Genomic DNA, 23,938 nt, shown 5'->3' with positions numbered 1-23,938 from the left:
CCGACGTATATGTGTGGGAGGCGGTCCTTAAGTGGTTATAATCAGTGGTGACATGACGCTACTCTTATATCAAGACATCGCTTGTATATCAAGTCAAAATGTATTGAAAAATTTTGCTTGTTTTGCAAAACGCTCTCAAACCAAGTTACTCTCAAACCAAGGTTTTACTGTACAAAGAAATGAAGGGTCTATAATTTTTATCATAGGTGTTATTTAAATGATAGAGACAGAATATCAACCAAAAAAACATTTGTGCAAATGTGAACATATTTACCGAGGGCACTCGGGTCATACCTTTCTGCTTGCCGCGCCAGTACTTGTTATAGCTGTGCCACGTCCTGGCATGTGCCTGCAACATATAGAACATCGTACGTCACAGGTGTGTTATTGGCAGCCGTGTAAAAACTGCTTAGTGGATTGAGGTGTACTTATATGCAGGGCCGTTTGAAGGAATTTTGGGGGCCCAAGCAAAATGGGGGGCCCCCGAAGCACCCCCCCCCCGCACGCAAAGCCTACGTTGGCGCTACACAAATTTTTTACAACCATGTTCTTATTCCCCCCCCCCCCCTCCCTTGTCCGTATGTTTTTCTATTCTCACCTCCCCTTCTTCCCTGTAGGCTGCCGCTGTAGCGTGGCGGAGCTCCTCTTCCTCCTGTCAGTCCCGTGTTACATCCCCAGCCCCCAGGGTCCCCAGTCCCCTATCAGACAGTTCCCGGGCCGGGTACCGCGCAGTACAGGAGATTCAGTTTCCTGTGAGCACTCAGTGTGAACTTCCTGTCAGTCCGGCCGGGAACAGGAAATTGAATCTCCTGTACCACGCGCGGTACCCGGCCGGACTGACAGGACTCCAGGAGGAAGGAAGAGGAGCTCGGCCACACTACAGCCTGGGAAGGGGAAGTTGGGGGCCCCAGGCCAGCTCGGGGCCCCAAGCAATTGTTTGTTTTGCCTGTGCTGTAGCGACGGGCCTACTTATATGCAGTGGTGGCTGGTGGTATGTGTGGCGGTTGGTCAGGTCACCCATCCCCCCCCCCCCCAGTCGGTCAGTACAACTGGAGTACCAGCCCCACACTTGCCCCATTTATGTTGCGGGTAGCACTTTCCTCTGGGTGACGGCTTCCCCTGTGTCTCCTCCTTGGCATCACGTGGCCGTGTCATAAGAAGAGAAATCTGCTGCCCCAGGTGTGTGCAATACCTTGATTGGAACCAAGTAGGAGTGCTAGCCCCCCCGACCCGCCTCCGTAAAAACTTGAGAAAAAGAACATCCAAAGTTTCCAAAAGTGCCTTTTATTGCAGACGGTCAAAATCCACCAGGAACACCAGGTGTTAGTCACGTGGACGCGTTTCACACATCTCACCTGTGCTTAATCATTACCGATGATTAAGCACAGATAAAAGGCACTTTTGGAAACGTTGGATGTGCAGCCGTCCCGTGGCCATGCGTCTCCTCCCTCCTCCTCCTCCTCCTTAGGCCAATAGGATCGCTTCTCCTTTCAGCCAATCAGGAAACGAGTCTCAAGACCCGCTTCCTGATTGGCCGGGAGAAGAATCAGTGTGACAATAGCAAATCTTCATTCACTATTGTCACACAAGTGGGTGTGCTGGGGGCGCAGTGCGCCCCCAGCACACCCACTTGTGTGACAATAGTGAATGAATATTTGCTATTGTCACACTGATTCTCCTCCCGGCCAATCAGGAAGAGGGTCCAACCCTTTTTTTGAAGCCTATTAGAGCCTCACGTGCTTCATTAAAAAAAAACATTGGAATCCATGCGTCCGGCACCCTGCATGTAGATTAAGGGGCCAGACACATGGGTAGGGGGCTGGACCCCTTTTGCCCTGCATTACAGGCCGCCACTGCGTTGTATGTAAATCCGACCTCCAGGCAGAGGCGGCTCTTTAATTAGGCGGTCACCTGAGGCCTCGCACTCACATGGGGCCTCGCGGCCTCCTAATTTGCCTCTGCTCAATCACTGTGTGATAGATCCATGCATCTTTCTGCAGCCATTTTTTATTTGCTTGAATTTTTTCATTATGGGCATGAGTGGGGCCCCCCGTGTCTATTAAGGGCCTCACGAAGCCTAGAGCCCGCCTCTGCCTCCAGGTATGATGTGTATTGTATAAGTTCTATTGGTCCAGCTTGGTGCGATGTACATCTGTATATCTCATACCTGAGGGGACAATGAGAAAGCTGAAAATCACTATAGTGGTCTACTCTATTACAGTGATAGCCGCAATCTTCTGGGTCCTGTGCTGATCGGCACGCTGACTACAGGGGGGCGGGTCACTTGCTCAGGGCCGCCAAAACACAGCTTCAGGCATGGGCCCCCTGGAGCAGAGAACCGGGGGGGGGGGGGGGAGGGTGCTGCAAATTGAGAAGCGGGGGGGGCCTTTACAAAAAAAAAGAAGAAATAAAAAAAATATATATATATAAAATAAATTATAAAAAAAGGGCGGTCATCCGGGGCCCTGGGGACCTCTAGGTCCTTTAATAAAAAGAAAAAATAAACCTCTGGGCCCTTTAATAAAAAAAATATATATTTAAAAAAAAAACATTAAAAAAAAAGGGGGGGGCCCTGGGGACCTCTGAGCCCTTTGATAAATATATATATATATATATATAAAAAAAAAATATATATATATATAGAAAAAATGGGGGGGTTGCCATCCGGGGGCCCTGGGGACCTCTGGGCCCTTTAATAAAAAGAAACCTCTGGGCCCTTTAATAAAAAAAAATATATAAACAAAAATAAATATATAAACATTTATAAAAAAAAAGGAGTGGTTGCCACATGGGGCCCTGGGGACCTCTGAGCCCTTTAATAAATATATATATATATATATATATATATATATATATATATATATATATATTAAAAATGTACATTTTTTTTATTAAAAAAAGGGGGGGGGTTGCCATCCGGGGGCCCTGGGGACCTCTGGGCCCTTTAATAAAAAGAAAAAAGAAACCTCTGGGCCTTTTAATAAAAAAAATATATAAACAAAAATAAATAAATAAACATTTATAAAAAAAAAAAGGGGGGGGTTGCCACATGGGGCTCTGGGGACCTCTGAGCCCTTTAATAAAAATATATATATATTAAAAATAAATATATATATATATATATATATATATATATATATATAAAAATGTAAATTTGTTTTATAAAAAAAGGGGGGGGTTGCCATCTGGGGGCCCTGGGGACCTCTGGGCCCTTTAATAATAATAATAAAATAATATATATATATATATATATATATATATATATAAAACAAAATATATATAAAACATTTTTTTTTATAAAAAAAAAAAGGGGGGGTGGTTGCCATCAGGGCCCCTTACAGGTGTTCTGCCTGTACCCCCCTGATGGCGGCCCTGCACTTGCTTGTCACTGCCACCACTCACAGGACGCCTTGTATTTTTCTTAATGAATACAAGGCATGCTCTGATTGGACAAGGTGAAGAGGAGGGGCGGTGACGCCACAATCTCCACCTCGTCCAATCAGAAAAAGCCTTGTATTCATTGAAAGAATGGTGACAAAACGTTGAGATGTGAACAGGTGCCGTTGAAATGAATGGGATTTTTTGATTGTTGGGCATTTTTTTTCGAACGTTTTATGAGCTGGAAACGCTCAGGTGTAAATGCAGCGAGTGGGTGTTTTACTCACCTTGATCAGGTGGTGTGCCGCCTTGTATGCTCCAGTCCCTCTCAGCTTTAGGCCCGGCGCATGTTCTCCCGTCTCATAGCCTTCAACTGCCACAGACTGTTTATAGGGAAAAAAATAGGTCATTTTTTATTTTTTTTTTTAAATGCAGAAATCTTTATTAGAAGACAACGTGGAAAGCAACCCACAAGGAAAAAAAAGTGTCAATCTAGCAGGGTCCAGCCTACCTATACAGTGGAACCTCGGATTACGAGTATAATCCGTTCCAGGAGAATGCTCGTATATCAAAGCGAGTTTCCCCATAGAAGTCAATGGAAATGAAAATAATTAGTTCTGGATTGACTTCTATGGCATGCAATACCGCATGCGACCAGAGGTGGGGGGAGCGCCAGAGAGGCTTAGAAATACTCTGGGACAGCTCAGCTGAACTTGGAAACAGAGTATTTCCGATCGGCTCCGGCGCCCCCGCACCTCTGGCCAAATAAGGTACTGAACACCGCAGAGGCTTGAATCCTGAAACAACCCTCGCAAACCGAGTCAGGATTTGGGGGAAAAAAAATGCTTGTATTGCGAAACGCTCGTTAACCGCTTAAGCCCCGGGCCACTTTTTGCGATTCGGCACTGCGTCATCGCAGGTGCCTAGGACAGGTAAGTGTCCTTATTAAAAGTCAGCAGCTACAGTGTTAGAAGGATCTTAGGATCTTCCTGAAAAGTCCCGTGCGTTTAAGGAGGTGACTTAGTTATTGGAAATGACAGAAGTAAAATGTTTATCCTATAATGTAAAGGGATTAAATTCAGTAGGTAAAAGATTAAAGGTCTTAGCAGAGATTGAACAACTTAGAGCGGATGTAGTGTTTATTCAAGAATCTCACTTGACCCTGGATGCTAATATCAAGCTTTACTCCCCGGCGTACCCTACTTGGGTCTACGGTGATTCCATCTCAAAACGCGCAAGGGGAGTAGCAATTGGGTTTACAAGAGGGTTCGGGTTTACCTTGGAGGCAAGGATGACTGACCCAGAAGGGAGATTCCTGTTCCTTAAAATAAGGATTGAAAATATTATTTACACCTTAGCCAACATATACGCCCCTAACGTGCACCCAACCCAATATTTAAATAAAATTCTGGGAAAATTGAACAACTTTGCCGAGGGATTTATAATCCTGATGGGCGATTTAAACTTTGTTTTGAACCCAACAGAAGATAGCACGTTCCGTGGGAGATAGACAAAAAATGTGCATCTACAGAGAATTAGACATAAGCTCCATGAATGTCAACTAGTGGATGTCTGGCGGATTAACCATCCAAATGAACATGACTACACATTTTTCTCCCCCCCCCCACGGAACGTACTCTAGGATCGACTACATCCTGGCAGACCACAGGTTGATTGACGCTATTACGGAGACAGAAATTGGAATTATGACTATATCGGACCATGCCCCTGTCTCTATGAAAATTTTATTAGCTGCACAAAGGAGACAGCGGCCGACGTGGCGCCTGGATGATAGCCTGATCCACGATGAAGGAGGGGGAAGCAGGGTGGAGGCAGAATTAAAACAATTCTTCCTCACGAATGACACAGAGGGGATTACCAGCGCAACCCTGTGGGAGACGCACAAAGCTTTTATCAGAGGGATTCTAATTGCCGAGGGCGCAAAAAAAAAAAGAGAGAAAAAGTAAAGCTATCACCCTGAGGAAAGAGATAGAGACTCTAGAACGCGAACACAAAGCGCTGAGATCAAAAGTGACTTATCATAATTTAATTCTAAAAAGAGACGCACTTAAGGAGATCATGGAACAAGAAGCAAGGTATAAACTAAACTGCATTTCCAAAGAGAGGTACATATGGGGAAACAAACCAAGCAAACTTTTAGCTAAAATGGCCCAAAAAAAGAAAGCCAGGAATTATATTGAGAAAATTAAAGGTAAAGACGGGAAATTGGTTTACGCAACCTGCGAAATCGCGGATACATTCAAAAAATATTACGAGGACCTATACACAATAAAACACCCAGGTCGGCAGGTAGGGGAAAGGGAGGAGGAGACCCGAGAGTTCCTTGATAATGCAGGACTTCCTAGATTGGAGGAGATCAGGGATGGACTGGGACAATAAAGTGGCCCTGGACTTCAGCCAGACCGGCCCACTTTATTTTTCCCAAACACACAAAAAAAAAACGTAAGTAAAAACATTCCACTGTAAGTATAAACAGGTTTTTTACAAATTACATCAGTTACTATGTCCAGTAGTGGCAGACGGTACATTGCCCCCCCGCCATGCTGCGTATTAAAAAAAAAAACAGAATGCTAGGTGGGGGGGGGGGGGGGGGGGGTAATGTACTGTCTGCCACCACTGGACATAGTAACTGATGTAATAATGTGATATGTCCAGTAGTGGGTGGCAGACAGTTCATTTACCTCCCCCTCTCCCCCCCCCCCCCCCGCCCCCGCCATGCTGCATATTAAAAAAATCTGAATGACAGTCACAGTTCATAATCTTCATACACATATCACATTATTACATCAGTTACTATGTCCAGTGGTGGCAGACATCCCCCCCCCCTCACAGACTAGCATTCTGTTTTTTTTTAATACGCAGCATGGCAGGGGGGGGGGGGGGATGTACTGTCTGCCACCACTGGTCATAGTAACTGATGTAATAAGTGTATGAAGATTATGAACTGTGAGTATCTTCATACACATATCACATCAGTAACTGTGACCAGTGGTGGCAGATTTACCCGCCCCCCCCCCCCCCCCATGATGCATATTAAAAAAAAAATGGCAGTCATCACATCTCATAATCTGCATACATCCGATGCTAACTAAGGCATTAGTTAATAGCCAATAGGAAACTAAGCACTTAAAGGGGCAAAGGATGGTTCTATTTGCAACCCTCAGAGGGTTGTGTTGGGGCAGGTACAGTGTATAGAAAGAAAAAACAGAAATAAGTAGAGTAAAAAAAAAAAAGTCTACACTAAACAGTCTCACTATCCACCACTCAGCAATTAACATTTTTCCTGCATATAATTTACATCCTTTGCCTCTTTCTTAACCTTACTTGTTGCCGGAATGGTGCGGTGGTGGTGGCACTGAAGCGTACTGTACTTGTACCACGTTCCTCCTCGGCGGCGCTGGCTCCACCTCGTCTTGCAGCTTGAGGCCTCTCTCCTCGGGCTCGGCTCCTCCCATCCCCTCCTGCATACGGCCGTGAGCGTGACCCCTGAGATACGTCACGCCGCTGGGAGGTGATCAGGGCCGCTCTAAACATAGGAGGAGGCGGAGCCGGAGGGAAGTGGCAGGCCAGCGCAGCTTGATGGACGCGGCCAGGACGAAAATGACAGTGATTGACAGCCGGCCGGCCCAATTATCCGATCGGCCCACCGGGATTCTCCCGGTACTCCCGATGGCCAGTCCATCGCTGGAGGAGATGGAAAGCTTGATCATTGACCGCCCCATAACCGAGGAAGAAATAAAAAGGGCCATAAATTCTACCACTGGCGGAAAGAGTCCGGGGCCGGACAGGTTTTCCACCTTTTATTATAAGAGATTTAGTAACATCCTGATACCGAGACTCTGCAATTATTTTAATGGATTGGGGTCGGAATTTGAAACTAGCAGCGGAGCTATAGCGGCTGTGGTTGCAATAATCTTGAAGGAAGGCAAGGATAGCTCTCTATGTTCGGGATACAGACCTATCTCTCTGTTAAACACAGACATCAAACTTTTTGCAAAAATTCTGGCGGGCCGCCTGAAAGGGGTCATGCACTTATTGGTGCACCCCGACCAGGTAGGCTTTGTGCCCAACAGAGAGGGCAAAGATAACAGCATAAGGGCAATTCTTCTGCTCCAGACCATAAGGCAGAACGAGCCCCCAGGTCTATTCCTGTCAGTCGATGCTGAAAAAGCATTTGACAGGGTAGACTGGGGGCTCATGATGGAAACTCTCACTGTCATGGGAATAGGAAGCAGGATGTCCCGCTGGATCAAAACATTATATCACTACCCTACCGCGCAAATAAAAATCAATGGCATACTATCGGAACCCTTCGAGATGAAAAACGGGACGAGACAGGGGTGTCCATTGTCTCCCCTCCTCTTTATTCTATCCCTAGAGCCGCTGCTGGCCACTATTCGTAATGACCCGGACATCAACGGAGTGAGAGTAGAAGGGGAGGAACACAAACTATCGGCTTTTGCCGATGACATATTATTTTATGTAACTAACCCAGTCAAATCTATCCCCAAGCTTTCTAGAGTCTTGCAACAATATGGCGCTATCTCCAACTTTAAAATTAACGTAACCAAATCTGAAATCCTGAACATTAATTTAAATAAAAGAGAGGTATATTTAGTTAAGGAAGTATGCGCGTTCCCATGGACTAAAGAACTTAAGTACCTAGGAATAAAACTTGCCAACACAATACAGAAGATGTATAAAATAAACTATATTCCCTTATTAAATGAGATCAAGAATGAATTAAAAAGAACGATCAATAAACCCATATCATGGATTGGACGTATAAATATGTTGAAGATGGTGGTAGTTCCTAAAATTCTCTACAAATTCTTATTAGTCCCAATTGCTCTTCCCCAGCAATTTCTGAGGATCCTTAACACTTTGTTACTAAATTACGTTTGGAAAAATAAAAAGCATAGAATATCCCTCTCCATAATAAAACAGGGCAAGCCACTCGGCGGTCTGGCAGCCCCGGACATCAAAAGTTATTACAAGGCGGCGGTCTTATCGCGTGCGGTAGAGTGGGCTCGGGACAGGACAGATAAAAGGTGGGTGCAAATTGAGAAAGCGTTAACAAATAACCATTTGAATAACATTATTTGGATCCCTGCACAACACAGAGCACTAGATCACAAAATACACGACATAACACGGGACACTTTAAGAATGTGGGACAGGACGCAGGCACAATTAGAAGGGAAATTTAATTCCCCTTTAATGAATCTAAAAGAAAACCCCTATTTCCCACCTGGGGAAAAAAAAATAGGAGGGAACTGGATAAGGAGAGACACAGTGCACTTGGGGGATATTATTAAAAACGGTGAGATAATGACCTATGAAGATTTGAAAGCCAAAACGGACTACTGGAATCTGGATAGGTGGCATTACCACCAGTTGACTCACTTCGTGCGGCACCTCCCCCGCCCACTACGGACGGAGGCGGAGCTGACTTCACTCGAGAAAATTTGTAAATCTAAGAATTCTAAGGGCACAATCACTAAATTGTACGGGTTATTGGTTAAGTTAGGAACACGGGGTGAAGCACCTTTTATAGACAAATGGGAAAGAGAGTTAGGGATCACGAGGGGGACTAACACTGTACAGAGGATCACTCAATTAACCTACTCATCTGCAATAGATATACGAACAGCCGAAGCAAATTATAAGTGCCTCTCAGGATGGTATATCACCCCGGACAAAGCAAACAAATTTAAAGCAGGTCAGTCCGCAGACTGCTGGAAGGGCTGCCAAGAAAGAGGTACGATGGCCCATTTATGGTGGCTATGCCCCAAAATCCAAACGTATTGGGACACAATACTGAGACAAATAAAGATTATCACGGGAGAGGAGATCAAGAAAGACCCATGGGTCGTCCTCTTTCATGGCAGCCAAGTGGGCGTAAAAAAATATAAGCAGTCCCTAATCCCCCACCTTTTAAATGCAGCCAAGAGACTTATACCTAAGAAGTGGCAGGAGACGGAAAGCCCACATATCTGGAGTTGGATAGACGCAGTGGAGGAAACGTATAGATTAGAAGAACTAAAGGATAGTTATTTGGAGAAGAACAGCGAACATAGGGAGAAATGGGGTAAATGGAAGGAATATAAAAAACATGGAGCTATGCAGAGAGAGTTAGGGTCTGATTGATTCTAGATATATGCAAGGGTCTCACAAAAATTTTCATCCCTCCCTCTGTCATTCTAAAGCGAGATACATATATCTTTTTCTCTCTTCGGCCCTCTTCTATTTTTATTATACCTCCTCTTTTCCATTTCCCTAGTTATTATTAGCCGAACAGCTGAGGCTAAGTCGTCTTCTAAGTCTTCTTCTTTTTCCCTCTTCTTTTTCTTGTTTCTTTTACTAGGGACAAACAGGAGATTCCTGGGAGCCATGAGGGGAGGGAGGGTGGGCGCAAATTAAAAAAAAAAAAATATATATATATATATAAGTGTCTTTCTTGTTGTAGAACAATCCAGTTTTGACCAGCCAACACGGGGCGCTGGGGGAAAAACAGCTGGGTCGTGACCTGGATGCCCCTACAGGTGGTTGGCATCTATACTGCTATGTTCACAAATATATATATTTAAGAAATACTAAAAGCATACAGAATATATACCACACATGATGCAAACCTCAAATAGAGACGTAAGAAGCATCAAATCATGAGCGTGTCTCTAGAATTTGGTAAAAAGCTGAGGTGGTAAAGAAAAAAAAAAGAAAAAAAGAAGCTGTTTATTTAAAAAAAAAAAAAAATTGTAGGTGGAATCCCGCTTTAAGGATGGTAGGAGCTAACCTGACATACTGGGATAGGGAGTGTCAGAGGCTGGGAGAGGTTCTAGAGAAGTCCTGAAGGAGAGATGCTAGTTGCCTGGTGTCATGCTGACCATTTGGTTTAAATATTCGTAGCTAGATTCAGATTCAGTAGATACGCCGTCGTAACTCTGAATCTACGCCGTCGCAAATGTAAGCGTATTCTGGAAACCAGATACGCTTAAATTAGGCTAAGATACGAGTGGCGTAAGTCTCCTACGCCGTCGTATCTTAGGGTGCAATTTTTTCGCTGGCCGCTAGGTGGCGCTTCCGTTGAGTTCGGCGTAGAATATGAAAATGACTAGATAAGCCGATTCAGAAACGTACGTGCGCCCAGCGCATTTTTTTTACGTCGTTTACGTAAGGCTTTTTCCGGCGTAAAGTTAGTCGAACAAATAGCTGGCCTAGCCAACGTTAAGTATGGCCGTCGTTCCCGCGTCGAAATTTGAAAATTTTACGTCGTTTGCGTAAGTCGTTTTACGTTCACGTCGAAACCAATACGTCCTTGCAGCATACTTTGGAGCAATGCACACTGGGATATGTACACGGACGGCGCATGCGCCGTTCGTTAAAAACGTCAATCACGTCGGGTCACTAGTTATTAACATAAAACACGCCCCCCTGTTCCACATTTGAATTAGGCGCGCTTAGGCCGTCCCATTTACGCTACGCCGCCGTAACTTAGGAAGCAAGTGCTTTGTGAATACAGTACTTGCCTCTCTGACTTACGGCGGCGTATCGTATTTGCGATACGCTACGCCGGCTCACAGTTAAGCCATTCTCTCTGAATCTAGCTATATAAGTCACTGGACTAGATCAAGTATGAAGAACCTCCTCCTCTGCCTATTAGTTCTGAGTCCCCGGCACTGAAGTCAATGGCCTGGATTCAAGAAGCAATTGCGCCTGTGTAACCATAGTTACACAGCGCAATTGCTTACTTGCCCCGCCGTAACGAATGCTCCTGATTCAGGAACCTCGTTACGCCGACTGCAGCCTAAAATATGCGCGGCATAAGGCTCTTATGCCCGCATATCTTAGGCTGCATTGTTGCGATGGCTCAGCGTATAGTATGCAAATTGCATACTAACGCCGATTCACAACGTTACGCGAGGCCTGCGTACGCAGTTTACGTTGTTTCCGTACGGCGTCTTTCGCAGGGGCAGCCAATGTCATGCTGACCATTTGGCTGCCCCAGCTATTAGCAGGGGCAGCCAATGTTACGTATACCCGTCGTTCCCGCGTCGCGAAATTTCAAATTTACGTAGTTTGCGTAAGTGATTTGTGAATGGCGCTGGACGCCATTCACGTTCACTTTGAAGCAAATGACGTCCTTGCGACGTCATTTGCCGCAATGCACGTCGGGAAAGTTTCCCGACGGAGCATGCGCTCTACGATCGGCGCGGGAACGCGCCTAATTTAAATGATTCCCGCCCCCTACGGGATCATTTAAATAGCGCGCGCTTACGCCGGGCATTTTGCCGGCGCGCCCACGCAATTTACGGAGCTACTGCTCCGTGAATCAAGGGCAGCGCAGTAAATTTGCAGGGGCGCAGGGCAAAAACGTTGCCCTGCGCTTCCGTAAAAAAAGCGCAATTGTACTTGAATCTAGCCCAATGGGTCAGCATGACAGCCATAGAGATTCCACTTCCAGCAGAACTTTCTGTGCTCAGCGATGTCTCTCCCTACTTCCAAATGACAGTTCTGCTTCATTTCACGGCCAGCCATTGGCTGTCACTCACCCATGGGTTGCTGAATGTGATCCAATGTTTCACCCGGTCACCGAACTTCTCAAAGCACAGGTTGGCGTAATCGGTGAAGTAGGCCACCATGCTGATGTTCTGCCAGCCGCTGTACTTCTCCTGGAGGGTCTGCAGATGGGCACACAGAGAGAACGGGGGTTAGAGAGGCGGCATTGATGGGCGGGCTTCATACAAGTCCATAGAGAGCTTCACTACACAAGTCATTCATACAATCCCAGATTTGTAAAGAATGAAGTATGCCGTGTTATCCATCGTGATTTTCCATCGTGATTTTCCATCGTGATTTCCCATCGATTAGTGTGACTCGAGGTTTGTGAGGTTTATATAAAAGGGAAAGTTCCACCCATATGTGAGAGGAAGCCTTGGTCTGCGAGGCTACAGAACACATCATAGAGCCGCACCAAGCTGGGCCAAGGCGAGGAAAGGAGGGGGGCTCAGCATGGGACGGGATCTGGGGAATATTGCAGTAAGTTCCCCATTACTGCACAAAGCTGGAACCACACAGAGAATGTCATCCCCTGGAGTGGGGCTGCACGCTGCTACCAAGGATGGGACACTATTCCTCCCACTGATACCAATGATGGGACACTATTCCTCCCACTGACACCAATGATGGGGCACTATTCCTCCCACTGATACCAATGATGGGGCACTATTCCTCCCACTGATACCAATGATGGGACACTATTCCTCCCACTGACACCAATGATGGGGCACTATTCCTCCCACTGACACCAATGATGGGACACTATTCCTCCCACTGTCACCAATGATGAGGCACTATTCCCCCCACTGATACCAATGATGGGACACTATTCCTCCCACTGATACCAATGATGGGACACTATTCCTCCCACTGATATCAATGATGGGACACTATTCCACCCACTGATACCAATGATGGGACACTATTCCTCCCACTGACACCAATGATGGGGCACTATTCCTCCCACTGACACCAATGATGGGACACTATTCCTCCCACTGACACCAATGATGAGGCACTATTCCTCCACGCTTATTCATTCCAAAGGTATTCTATCGTGTTGAGGTCAGGACTCTATTAAAGGAAGGCGTCCCAATACTTTTGATAAGATAGTGTGTGTTACAGAAAGTCCTCCCGAGATCTGTGACCAAAAAAGAAAACTTGTGTGTAACTTACCTGTGGCAGGTCCCAGTGATACAAGGTGACCACCGGAGTGATCTTGTTTTCCAAAAGCGCATTAATTAGATCGTTGTAATATTTTATACCTTTTTCATTGACGCTTTCAGCTGAAAAAAAAAAAAAAAAGAAAGAATTCTAAATTTACTGTATAAGAAATAACATTCCATTTACAGAGGACGTGCTTTCCATGCACTGCGCTGATAATGGCCTAAACCGCTGGCAACAAAAGTGAGTACACCCCTAAGTGAAAATGTCCAAATTGGGCCCAAAGTGTCAATATTTTGTGTGGACGCCATTATTTTCCAGCACTGCCTTAACCCTCTCGGGCATGGAGGCAGGGCCGCCATCAGGGGGGTACAGGCAGTACACCTGTAAGGGGCCCGGATGGCAACCCCCCTTTAAAAAAAAAAGGTCCGGAGTTTCCCAGGGGCCCGGAGGCCCACAGGGCCCCAGATGGCAACCCCCCCCTTTTTTTTTTAATACATTTTTTTTAAATATATTTTTATTAAAAGGGACAATTTTTTTAATTTATTTTTTAGAGGTCCCCAGGGCCCCGGATGGCAACCCCCCCCCCCTTTTTGTTATTTATTTTTTATAAAAAATATATATTTTTTAATATATTTAAATTTTTATTAAAGGGCCAATTTTTTTTATAATTTTTTTTTAGAGGTCCGGATGGCAACCCCCCCCCCCTTTTTTTTTATTATAAAAAAATATATATTTTTTTTTATATATTTTTATTGAAATTTTTATTAAAAGGGCAATTTTTTTTATATATATATATATATATATACATGTTTATTTTATTAATTTTTTTATTAAAGGGCCCAGAGGTTTTATTTATTTATTTATTTTTTTTATTAAAGGGCTCAGAGGTCCCGGGTGGCAACCCCCCCTTTTTTTTGTGATTTCTTTTAAACAATTATTTGTATATATTGTGACAGGAAGTCAGGTAAATCTGGGGGTGTTGTCACAGACGGGAGAAACATCTCTGCCTTGTTTAGAAAATTCACCAATTACTATCGGGTGTCGGCTGCAGAGGTAGCCAGAAAGGTTTAAGGACGTTGGATGGCTTCAGCTGTTCAGAATGAGGAAATGAAGGCCTCTATAAGTTGTCCAGAGGATTACTACTGAATGCTGCATCCTGAGGCTTGTGGAGTTAGGGTGAGCAGTGAGCTGAGGAAGACTTCTGAAGGTGAAGTGGTAGTTGATATCTTTGCTGTGTGATAAGAAAATCAAAAAGACTATTGATTTCCCCCCCTGCTTCTCAATTTCAGGTGGCAGCACCCCCCCGGTTCTCTACTCCAGGGGGCCCATGCCTAAAGCTGTGTAAGGGGCCCCCATAATTCCTGATGGCGGCCCTGCATGGAGGTCACCAGAGCTTCACAGGTTGCCACTGGAGTCCTCTTCCCTTCCTCCATGATGACATCACAGAGCTGGTGGGTGTTGGAGACCTTGCGCTCCTCCCCCTTCCGTTTCAGGATGCCCCCACAGATTCTCAATAGGGTTTAGGAACTTGACTGGCCTGCACAGAGTCCTGACCTCAACACCTTCTCTTCCAACATCAGTGCCCTGACCTCACAAATTCACTTCTGGAAGAACGGTCAAACCTTCCCATAGACACCCTCCTAAACCTTGTGGACGGCCTTCCCTAGAACAGTTGAAGCTGTTATAGCTGCAAAGGGCGGGGCCAACTCAATATTGAACCCTACGGACTAATGCCGCGTACACACGACCGTTTTTCGGGTTCTAAAAAATTACGTTTTTTTTTAATGTCATTAAAATTGGCGTCCTTTTCCCCCCACAAATAGAGCTTTCTTTTGGTGGTATTTGATCACCTCTGCGGTTTTTATTTTTGCGCTATAAACAAAAATAGAGCGACAATTTTGAAAAAAATTCAATATTTTTTACTTGTTGCTATAATAAATATCCCCCAAAAAATATATAAAAAAAAACATTTTTTTTCCTCAGTTTAGGCCGATACGTATTCTTCTACATACTTTTCGTAAAAAAAAATCGCAATAAGCGTTTATTGATTGGTTTGCGCAAAAGTTATAGCGTTTACAAAATAGGGGATAGATTTATGGCATTTTTATTAATCTTTTTTTTTTACTAGTAATGGCGGCGATCAGCGATTTTTTTTCGGTACTGCGACATTATGGCGGACACTTCTGACACTTTTGACACATTTTTGGGACCATTGGCATTTTTATAGCGATCAGTGCTATAAAAATGCATTGATTACTATAAAAAATAGCAGTGAAGGGGTTAACACTAGGGGGCGGGGAAGGGGTTAAGTATGTTCCCTGGGTGTGTTCTAACTGAAGGGGGGAGTGGCCTCACTAGGGGAAATGACTGATGGCTGTTCATACATTTCTCCCCTGACAGGACGGGAGCTGTGTGTTTACACACACAGCTCCCGGTCCCCGCTCTGTAACGAGCAATCGCGGGTGCCCAGCGGTGATCGCGAGCGGGGGGCACGCGCGGGCCCCTAGTGGCCACTTCCCCTGCCGACGTAGAGCTATGGGCTCTCGCGCAGGAGAGCCAACCAGTTAAAAACGATTGTGTGTGGGCTTCAGAGCATTTTTCGGGTTCTAAAAAATTACCAAATTTTTTTCGAACACGCTCTATTTTTTCACGACGTTTTTAACGTTAAGGTTGTAAAAAACGATCGTGTGTGGGCTTTAACGACGTGAAAAAAAAGCGCATGCTCAGAAGCAAGTTATGAGACGGGAGAGCGCTCGTTGTGGTAAAACTAGCGTTCGTAATGGAGTAAGCACATTCATCACGCTGTAACAGACAGAAAAGCGCGAATCGTCTTTTACTAACAAAGAATCAGATAAAGCAGCCCCAAGGGTGGCGCCATCCGCATGGAACTACCCCTCTATAGTGCCGTCGTACGCGTTGTACGTCACCGCGCTTTGCTAGAGCATTTTTTTTTTCACGATCGTGTGTAGGCAAGGCCGTTCTAATGATCGGGTTGAAAAAAACGTCGCGTGTACGCGGCAGAAGACTGGGATGCCATTAAAGTTCATGTGCGTGGCGTCCCAATACTTTTGACACTGTTATCACTCTAGTGTATTTGTTGGTAGATGAGAAGTACATTGTAGCAAGTTTGGTTGAGCTTCATCACACATCCACGTCCTGATTGGGTGGTTCTTCTTCTTACATTTAATGCCGGTGGGAATCAGGCGAGGCCACGAGATAGAAAGACGGTAATGAGAAACCTTCAGCTCCTTCAGCAGATCGATGTCCTCCTGCAACACACAGTGATAGTCATATACCATAGACAGAGAGAGAATGGCGATCCTCAGAGCCAATCACATCTCAGCTTTCAGCCTTTGATATTTATAAAAGCTCATCCCATTGTAAATACTAATCTCCCCATACATAGGCGGCTGGCCATAGATTGCGTAACCCGCGGTTCACCCATCAATACAGGGAGTGGTGATCGGGGATTCTGACAGCGGGAACATTACCCACGGCAGGGATTGTTTTCTTAGAAAATAGGTGCAGGACCCCCCCCCCTTTCTGAGTTACCCCTTGTCTCCGCCCCCTACCCACTTCTGAGCGCCGCCCTTTAGTTCTGCCCCTACCCACTTCTGAGCACCGCCCCTACCAACTTCTAAACGCCGCCCCTTAGTTCTGCCCCTATCCACTTCTGAGCACCGCCCCTACCCACTTCTGACCGCCGCCCCTTAGTTCAGCCCCTACCCACTTCTGAGCACCGCCCCTACCAACTTCTGAGTTCCGCCCTCTACAGACGTCTGAGTGCCGCCTCTACCCACTTCTGAGCACCGCCCCTAACCACTTCTGAGCGCCGTCCCTTAGTTCCGCCTCCTACCCCCTCTGATCACCGCCCCACTACCCACTTCTGAGCACCGCACCTTAGTTCCGCCCCTACTCACTTCTAAACGCCTCCCCCTACCCACTTCTGAGCGCCGCCCCTTAGTCCCGCACCTTACTTCTGAGCGCCACCCCCTACTCATTTCTGAGCGCCTCCCCTACCCACTTCTGAGTCCCGCCCCTTACTCACTTCTGAGCGCCACCCCCTACTCACTTCTAAATGCCGCCCCTTACCCACTACTGAGCACCACCCCTTACTCACTTCTGAGCTCCACCCCCTACTCACTTCTGAGTGCCGCCCTCTACCCACTTCAGAGCACAGCCCCTTAGTTCCGCCCCCTACCCACTTCTGAGCACCGCCCCTTAGTTCCTCCTCCTACCCCCTCTGAGCACTGCCCTCTACATACTTCTGAGCGTCGCCCCTTAGTTCCGCCCCCTACCTACTTCTGAGTGCTGCCCCTTAGTACCGCCCCCTACCCACTTCTGTGCACAGCCCCTTAGTTCCGTCCCATATCCACTTCTGAGAAATGCCCCTTAGTTCCATCCCTACCCACTTCTAAATACCACCACTACCAATTTCTGAGCGCCGCCCCTTAGTTCTGCCCCTACCCACTTCTGAGCACCGCCCCTACCCACTTCTGAGCAATGCCCCTTAGTTCCATCCCTACCCACTTCTGAGCACCGCCCCTACCAACTTCTGAGCGCCGCCCCTTAGTTCTGCCTCTACCCACTTCTGAGCACCGCCCCTACCCACTTTTGAGGACCGTCCCTTAGTTCCGTCCCCTACCCACTTCTGAGCAATGCCCCTTAGTTCCATCCCTACCCACTTCTGAGCGCCACCCCTTAGTTCCGCCCCCACTCACTTCTGAGTGCCGCCCCTGCCCACTTCTGAGCGCCGCCCCTTAGTTCCATCCCTACCCACTTCTGAGCACCGCCCTACCAACTTCTGAGCGCCGCCCCTTAGTTCTGCTCCTACCCACTTCTGAGTGCCACCCCTTAGTTCCACCTCTACTCACTTCTGAGGGCCACCCCCTACCCACTTCTGAGCACCGCCCCTTAGTCCCTCATCTTACTCACTTCTGAGCGCCACCCCCTCCCCTCCCCCCATTGACAATAGATCATCCAGCATCAATAGACCTCTCTAGAAAGATTTGTGTTAGGTGGGGGATTTGCAGAGGGAGGAGAGGATTTGTGCCCAGAGGGAAAATGTAGGGGCTGAGGATTTGTGCTAGGAGGGATAGGGTATTTGTGCTGGGGGGGGGGGGATCGGAATGGTGATTTGGGGAATTTATGTTGGGAGAAGAGGATTTATGCAAGGAGGAGAGATTTGGTGGGGGGGAGGGAATTTGTGCTAGGAGGGGAAGTTTAGGGGGGAGGTGGTGTGTGTAGGATTCGTGCTAGGAGGGGGGATTTGGGGAAGAATTTGTGCTGGGATGAAGGATTTGCAGAGGGAGGAGAGGATTTGTTCCCAGAGGGGAAAATTAGGGGCTGAGGATGTGTGCTAGGAGGGATAGGGTATTTGTGCTGGGGGGGGGGGGGGTGATCGGAATGGTGATTTGGGGGAATTTATGTTGGGAGAAGAGGATTTTTGCAAGGAGGAGACATTTGGTGGGGGGGGAGGGAATTTGTGCTAGGAGGGGAAGTTTAGGGGGAGGTGGTGTGTGTAGGATTTGTGCTAGGAGGGGGGAGAATTTGTGCTGGGATGAAGGATTTGCAGTGGGGGGGGGAGAGGATTTGTGCTCCGAGGGGAGAATGTGTGTTAGGAGGGGTATTTTTTTTGGGGGGGGGATTTGTAAAGAGAGAGGATCTGAGCTTGGGGGTGGAAAGATTTCTGTTGGGTGGGGGATTTGCAGTAAGGGGAGATGATTTGTGCCTGGGGGGGGGAGTGTTTGTGCTAGGAGGGGATTTGTTTAGGGGGGGTTTGCTAGGAGGGGGATTAGAAGGAGAATTTGTGCCGGGGTGGGAGGGAGAGGATTTGTGCTTGGAAAGGTAATTTTGGTGGATGGGGGGTGGTGGGAGGGCAGCTTTCAGCGAGGGGGGGGGGGGATTTGTACTGGGAGGAGGGGGGCTTTACGCTCAGGGGGTAAGCATGCAGATTAGGAACGGATGGACATTCATTCAAATCCTCTGGCAGGTCGATCGTCTCCCATACATGTATTTTATATTTGCATTTAGTTTAGCGTTCAGTTTTTATACATAAAGTTTTTGTGTTTTGAACATTTTGTCTTCACCTTGACCTTGCTGTATCCTTCGCAGGAAGAATCCGCCGTCTGATTCATATAGACTTTCCCTTTCTTGTGGGTGAAGACGTCCCAAATACTCTTCCCTTTCCCATCCTGGTCCCAGGCTCCTTCCGTCTGATAGGCCGAGCTCCCCACTCCCCACATGAAAGCTGCACAGAAGACAAAGTCGCACTCAATACATTGGGGGGGGGGGGGGATTTACTAAAACTGGAGAGTGCAAAATCTGGTGCATCTCTGGCAGCCAATCAGCTTCAGCTCCTTCAATTAACCGCTTGCGGGCCGCCCACCGTACATATACTGCAGCATGGCGGCCCGCTCTGCGCCGGATCGCGTACCTAGTACGCGATCCGGCACTTGCCAGTAGGGGGGCGTGAACACGCACCGTGATTTATAGACGTGTGCAATTCGTTTCGTTCCGAATTCGTTTTTTTTTTTATTAACTTCGTGAAATTCGTTCATTCGGAATTGGCACCAATTAATGAAAGCCCGTTTAACAAATTAATTTGGAAATTCTTGCCTTTTCGGGTTATTCGTTATGATCGCAATTTTGTAAATTCCAATAAAATCTGAAATTCGAAAAAAAAAAATTATTCGAGAAAAAAAAAATCGTAAATCAAAAAAGAAATTCGGAAATTTGAAAAAAATTTGAAGTTTGGAAATTAGAAAAAAAAAAACAAGAACCGTTTAACATTTTTTGGGGGAAATTCAGAAATTTGCATAAAACTGGAAATTAGAAAAAAATCTGAAATTTGGAAATTAGAAAAAAAAAAAACAGGAACCCGTTTAACATTTTTTTGGGGAAATTCGTAAATTTGCATATAAAAACTGGAAATTAGAAAAAAATCTGAAATTTGGAAATTAGAAAAAAAAAACAGGAACCCGTTTAACATTTTCTTTTTGGGGAAATTCGGAAATTTGCATAAAACAGAAAATTAGAAAAAAATCTGAAATTTGGAAATTAGAAAAAAAATAATAAAAAAAAGGAACCGTTTAACAATTATTTTAGGAAATTCAGAAATTTGCATAAGACTGGAAATTAGAAAAAAATCTGAAATTTGGAAATTAGAAAAAAAAAAACAGGAACCCGTTTAACAATTTTTTGGGGAAATTCGGAAAAATGCATACAACTGGAAATTAGAAAAAAAAATCTGAAATTAGAAAAAAAACAGGAACCGTTTAACAATTATTTTAGGAAATTCGGAAATTTGCATAAAACTGGAAATCAAAAAAAAAATCTGAAATTTGGAAATTAGAAAAAAAAAAAAAAACAGGAACCGTTTAACAATTATTTTAGGTAATTCGTAAATTTGCATAAAACTGGAAATTAGAAAAAAATCTGAAATTTGGAAATTAGAAAAAAAAAAACAGGAACCCGTTTAACATTTTTTGGGGGAAATTCGGAAAAATGCATACAACTGGAAATTAGAAAAAAAAATCTGAAATTAGAAAAAAAACAGGAACCGTTTAACAATTTTTTCTTCGAAAATTCGGAAATTAGAAAAAAAAAACAGAAACAATTTTTTTCGGAAATTCGTAAATTTTAAAAATTTTAAAAAAATCTGAAATTCGGAAATTAGAAAAAAATCTGAAATTGGGGGGAAAAAAGCAGGAACCCGTTTAACAATTTTTTTCGGAAATTAGAAAAAAATTGGAAATTAGAAAAAAATTTGAACTTCGGAAATTATAAAATAAAAACAGAAACCCTTTTAACACATTTTTTCAATTGTTCGGAAATTCAAAAACCCGAAAATTGTAAATAATAACTAACTAATAATAACTTGACTATTACTAACTATTAAATTATAGGTATTGGAATTTCCTTTCAATTTGGCTGTTAGGGAATGTAACGAATACAAATTCGTATTCGTTACATTCGCTAACAGCCAAATCCGAAGGAAAGTTTCGAATTATCCAAAATAACGAATGCCGCATCTAAACGAATGGAATGTAACAAACTAATAATAATAAATAACAATAATAATAAAAACTTTTTATTATTATTTATTATTCATTCTATTCCATTTGTTTAGATGCGGTATTTCAGGTAATTCCTAACTTTGGATAAATTTGTATTCGTTACATTCACTAACAGCAAATTTGAAAGGAAATTCCACTACCTATAATTTAATAGTTTAGTTATTATTAGTTAGTTATTCTTTAGAATTTTCGTATTTTCTTTCTTATTTTTCGTATTTACAAATTTTCTTATTTACAAATTTTTTATTTAACCCATTTTTTAATTTACAATTTTTTTATTTACAAATTTTTTAATTTACACTTTTTTTAACTATAAATGTTTCTAATTTACGAATTTTCCTATTTACAAATTTACGAATTTTTTAATTAAAAAAAATTGTAAATTAAAAAATGTGTTAATTAAAAATTCGTAGATTTGTAAATAGGAAAATTCGTAAATTAGAAAATTCGTAAATTAAAAAAATGTATAGTTAAAAAAGTGTAAAAAAGTGTAAATTAAAAAATTTGTAAATAAAAAAAATAGTAAATTATTTACAATTTTTTTAATTTACACTTTTTTTAACTTACAATTTTTTTAATTTACGAATTTTTTAATTTACAAATTTTTTAATTTACAAATTTTTTAATTGCGATCTTAACGAATACTCCGAAAAACTAAAAGAAAACTGAAACAAATGAAACGAAAATTAATACATTTTTCAGCAGTGCGCATGTCTAATGATTTGACACAACACAAGCTGATCAGTGGGTGCCGGCCAATAGATGTCCGCTGGCATCCGCTGATCGCCCTAGAAGATGTTTGAAGTGTTACTATGTAACTATTCACCAATGAAACTTACTGGGTGGGAAAGTGCCGTAATAAAACGATCCTCGATCGGTCTGTGTCCACTGGAATTCCTCTTCTGCCCAGCTATGTAGTACCAGCGACAAGAGTTGGGCCACCCAGAACACCGGGAACAACATTCTGCAGCTTGGTGACTTCACTGGATCTACGAATAATAAGTGTCGCCCATTACACATTCATCAACATGCAATGTGTCGCTCTCACCCCCCCAGAATGAACCCCCAATGTTAGCTGAGGGGGGGACTCTGCTGGGCACACATGGGTGAAAGGAGGAACTCTGCTGGGCACACATGGGTGAAAGGAGGAACTCTGTTGGGCACACATGGGTGAAAGGGGGAACTCTGTTGGGCACACATGGGTGAAAGGGGGAACTCTGCTGGCCACACATGGGTGAAAGGGGGGACTCTGCTGGGCACACATGGGTGAAAGGGGGGACTCTGCTGGGCACACATGGGTGAAAGGGGGGACTCTGCTGGGCACACATGGGTGAAAGGGGGAACTCTGCTGGGCACACATGGGTGAAAGGGGGAACTCTGCTGGCCACACATGGGTGAAAGGGGGGACTCTGCTGAGGACACATGGGTGAAAGGGGGAACTCTGCTGGGCACACATGGGTGAAAGGGGGGACTCTGCTGGGCACACATGGGTGAAAGGGGTGACTCTGCTGGGCACACATGGGTGAAAGGGGGGACTCTTCTGGGCACACGTGGATGAAAGGGGGGGCTCTGCTGAGCACACATGGGTGAAAGGGGGGACTCGCGGGAGCGCACTTGGGTGAAAGGGCGACTCTGCTGGGCACACATGGGTGAAAGGAGGAACTCTGCTGGGCACACATGGGTGAAAGGAGGAACTCTGCTGGGCACACATGGGTGAAAGGAGGAACTCTGCTGGGCACACATGGGTGAAAGGAGGAACTCTGCTGGGCACATATGGGTGAAAGGGGGGACTCTGTTCGGCACACATGAGTGAAAGGGGGGACTCTTCTGGGCACACATGGGTGAAAGGGGGCACTCTGCTGGGCACACATGGGTGAAAGGGGGGGCTCTGCTGAGCACACTTGGGTGAAAGGGGGGACTCTGCTGGGCACACATGGATGAAAGGAGGAACTCTGCTGGGGACACATGGGTGAAAGGGGGAACTCTGCTGGCCACACATGGGTGAAAGGTGGGACTCTGCTGGGCACACAAGGGTGAAAGGGGGGACTCTGTTGGGCACACATGGGTGAAAGGGGGGACTCTGCTGGGCACACATGGGTGAAAGAAGGAACTCTGCTGGGCACACATGGGTGAAAGGAGGAACTCTGCTGGGCACACATGGGTAAAAGGGGGGCCTCTGCTGGGCACACATGGGTGAAAGGGGGAACTCTGCTGGCCACACATGGGTGAAAGGGGGGACTCTGCTGGCCACACATGGATGAAAGGGGGGACTCTGCTGGCCACACATGAATGAAAGGAGGGACTCTTCTGGGCACACATGGGTGAAAGGGGGGACTCTTCTGGGCACACATGGGTGAAAGGAGGAACTCTGCTGGTCACACATGGATGAAAGGGGGGACTCTGCTGGCCACACATGGGTGAAAGGGGGAACTCTGCTGGGCACACATGGGTGAAAGGGGTGGCTCTGCTGGCCACACATGTGTCAAAGGGAGGACTCTGCTGGGCACACATGTGTCAAAGGGATGACTCTGCTGGGCACACATGCGCAGGGCCATGGATAAGGCAGTACAGCCAGCCCTCCTGTACTAGGTTTTGCCAGCTTCTTCTTCTCTTTCTCCCTCCAGCTGCACCGCAGGGAAATTGGTTCTAGTACATGCGCCCCTTCCATCTGCTGTCCGGGCTCCCCGTGTGCCCCTTTCCCCTGCAGCGCTGTCGGCTTCTTTCCTGTCCTATCG

General features: G+C 45.4%; 1 protein-coding gene across 3 annotated transcripts in view; it reads right to left on the bottom strand.

The window, feature by feature from the left end:
- Positions 1-23,938, bottom strand: part of LCTL (lactase like) — a 69,352-nt gene that overhangs the window by 34,032 nt on the left and 11,382 nt on the right. For all 3 annotated transcript variants that reach the window (XM_040342253.1, XM_040342252.1, XM_040342254.1), the window contains 7 exons: positions 22,043-22,192; positions 19,215-19,375; positions 16,307-16,394; positions 13,135-13,244; positions 11,952-12,080; positions 3,666-3,761; positions 295-349 (listed from right to left, as the gene is read on the bottom strand). In XM_040342253.1, the coding sequence (XP_040198187.1) occupies positions 295-349; positions 3,666-3,761; positions 11,952-12,080; positions 13,135-13,244; positions 16,307-16,394; positions 19,215-19,375; positions 22,043-22,166 (763 nt within the window). In that variant the 5' untranslated portion in view covers positions 22,167-22,192. The remainder of the gene's footprint in view (positions 1-294; positions 350-3,665; positions 3,762-11,951; positions 12,081-13,134; positions 13,245-16,306; positions 16,395-19,214; positions 19,376-22,042; positions 22,193-23,938) is intronic.

The sequence above is a fragment of the Rana temporaria genome, chromosome 3 (assembly GCF_905171775.1).
Source record: "Rana temporaria chromosome 3, aRanTem1.1, whole genome shotgun sequence".
In the NCBI taxonomy this organism is placed as follows: domain Eukaryota; kingdom Metazoa; phylum Chordata; class Amphibia; order Anura; family Ranidae; genus Rana; species Rana temporaria.
Note: the sequence above shows the minus strand (reverse complement) of the source record. Positions and strands in the feature narration are given on the sequence as shown.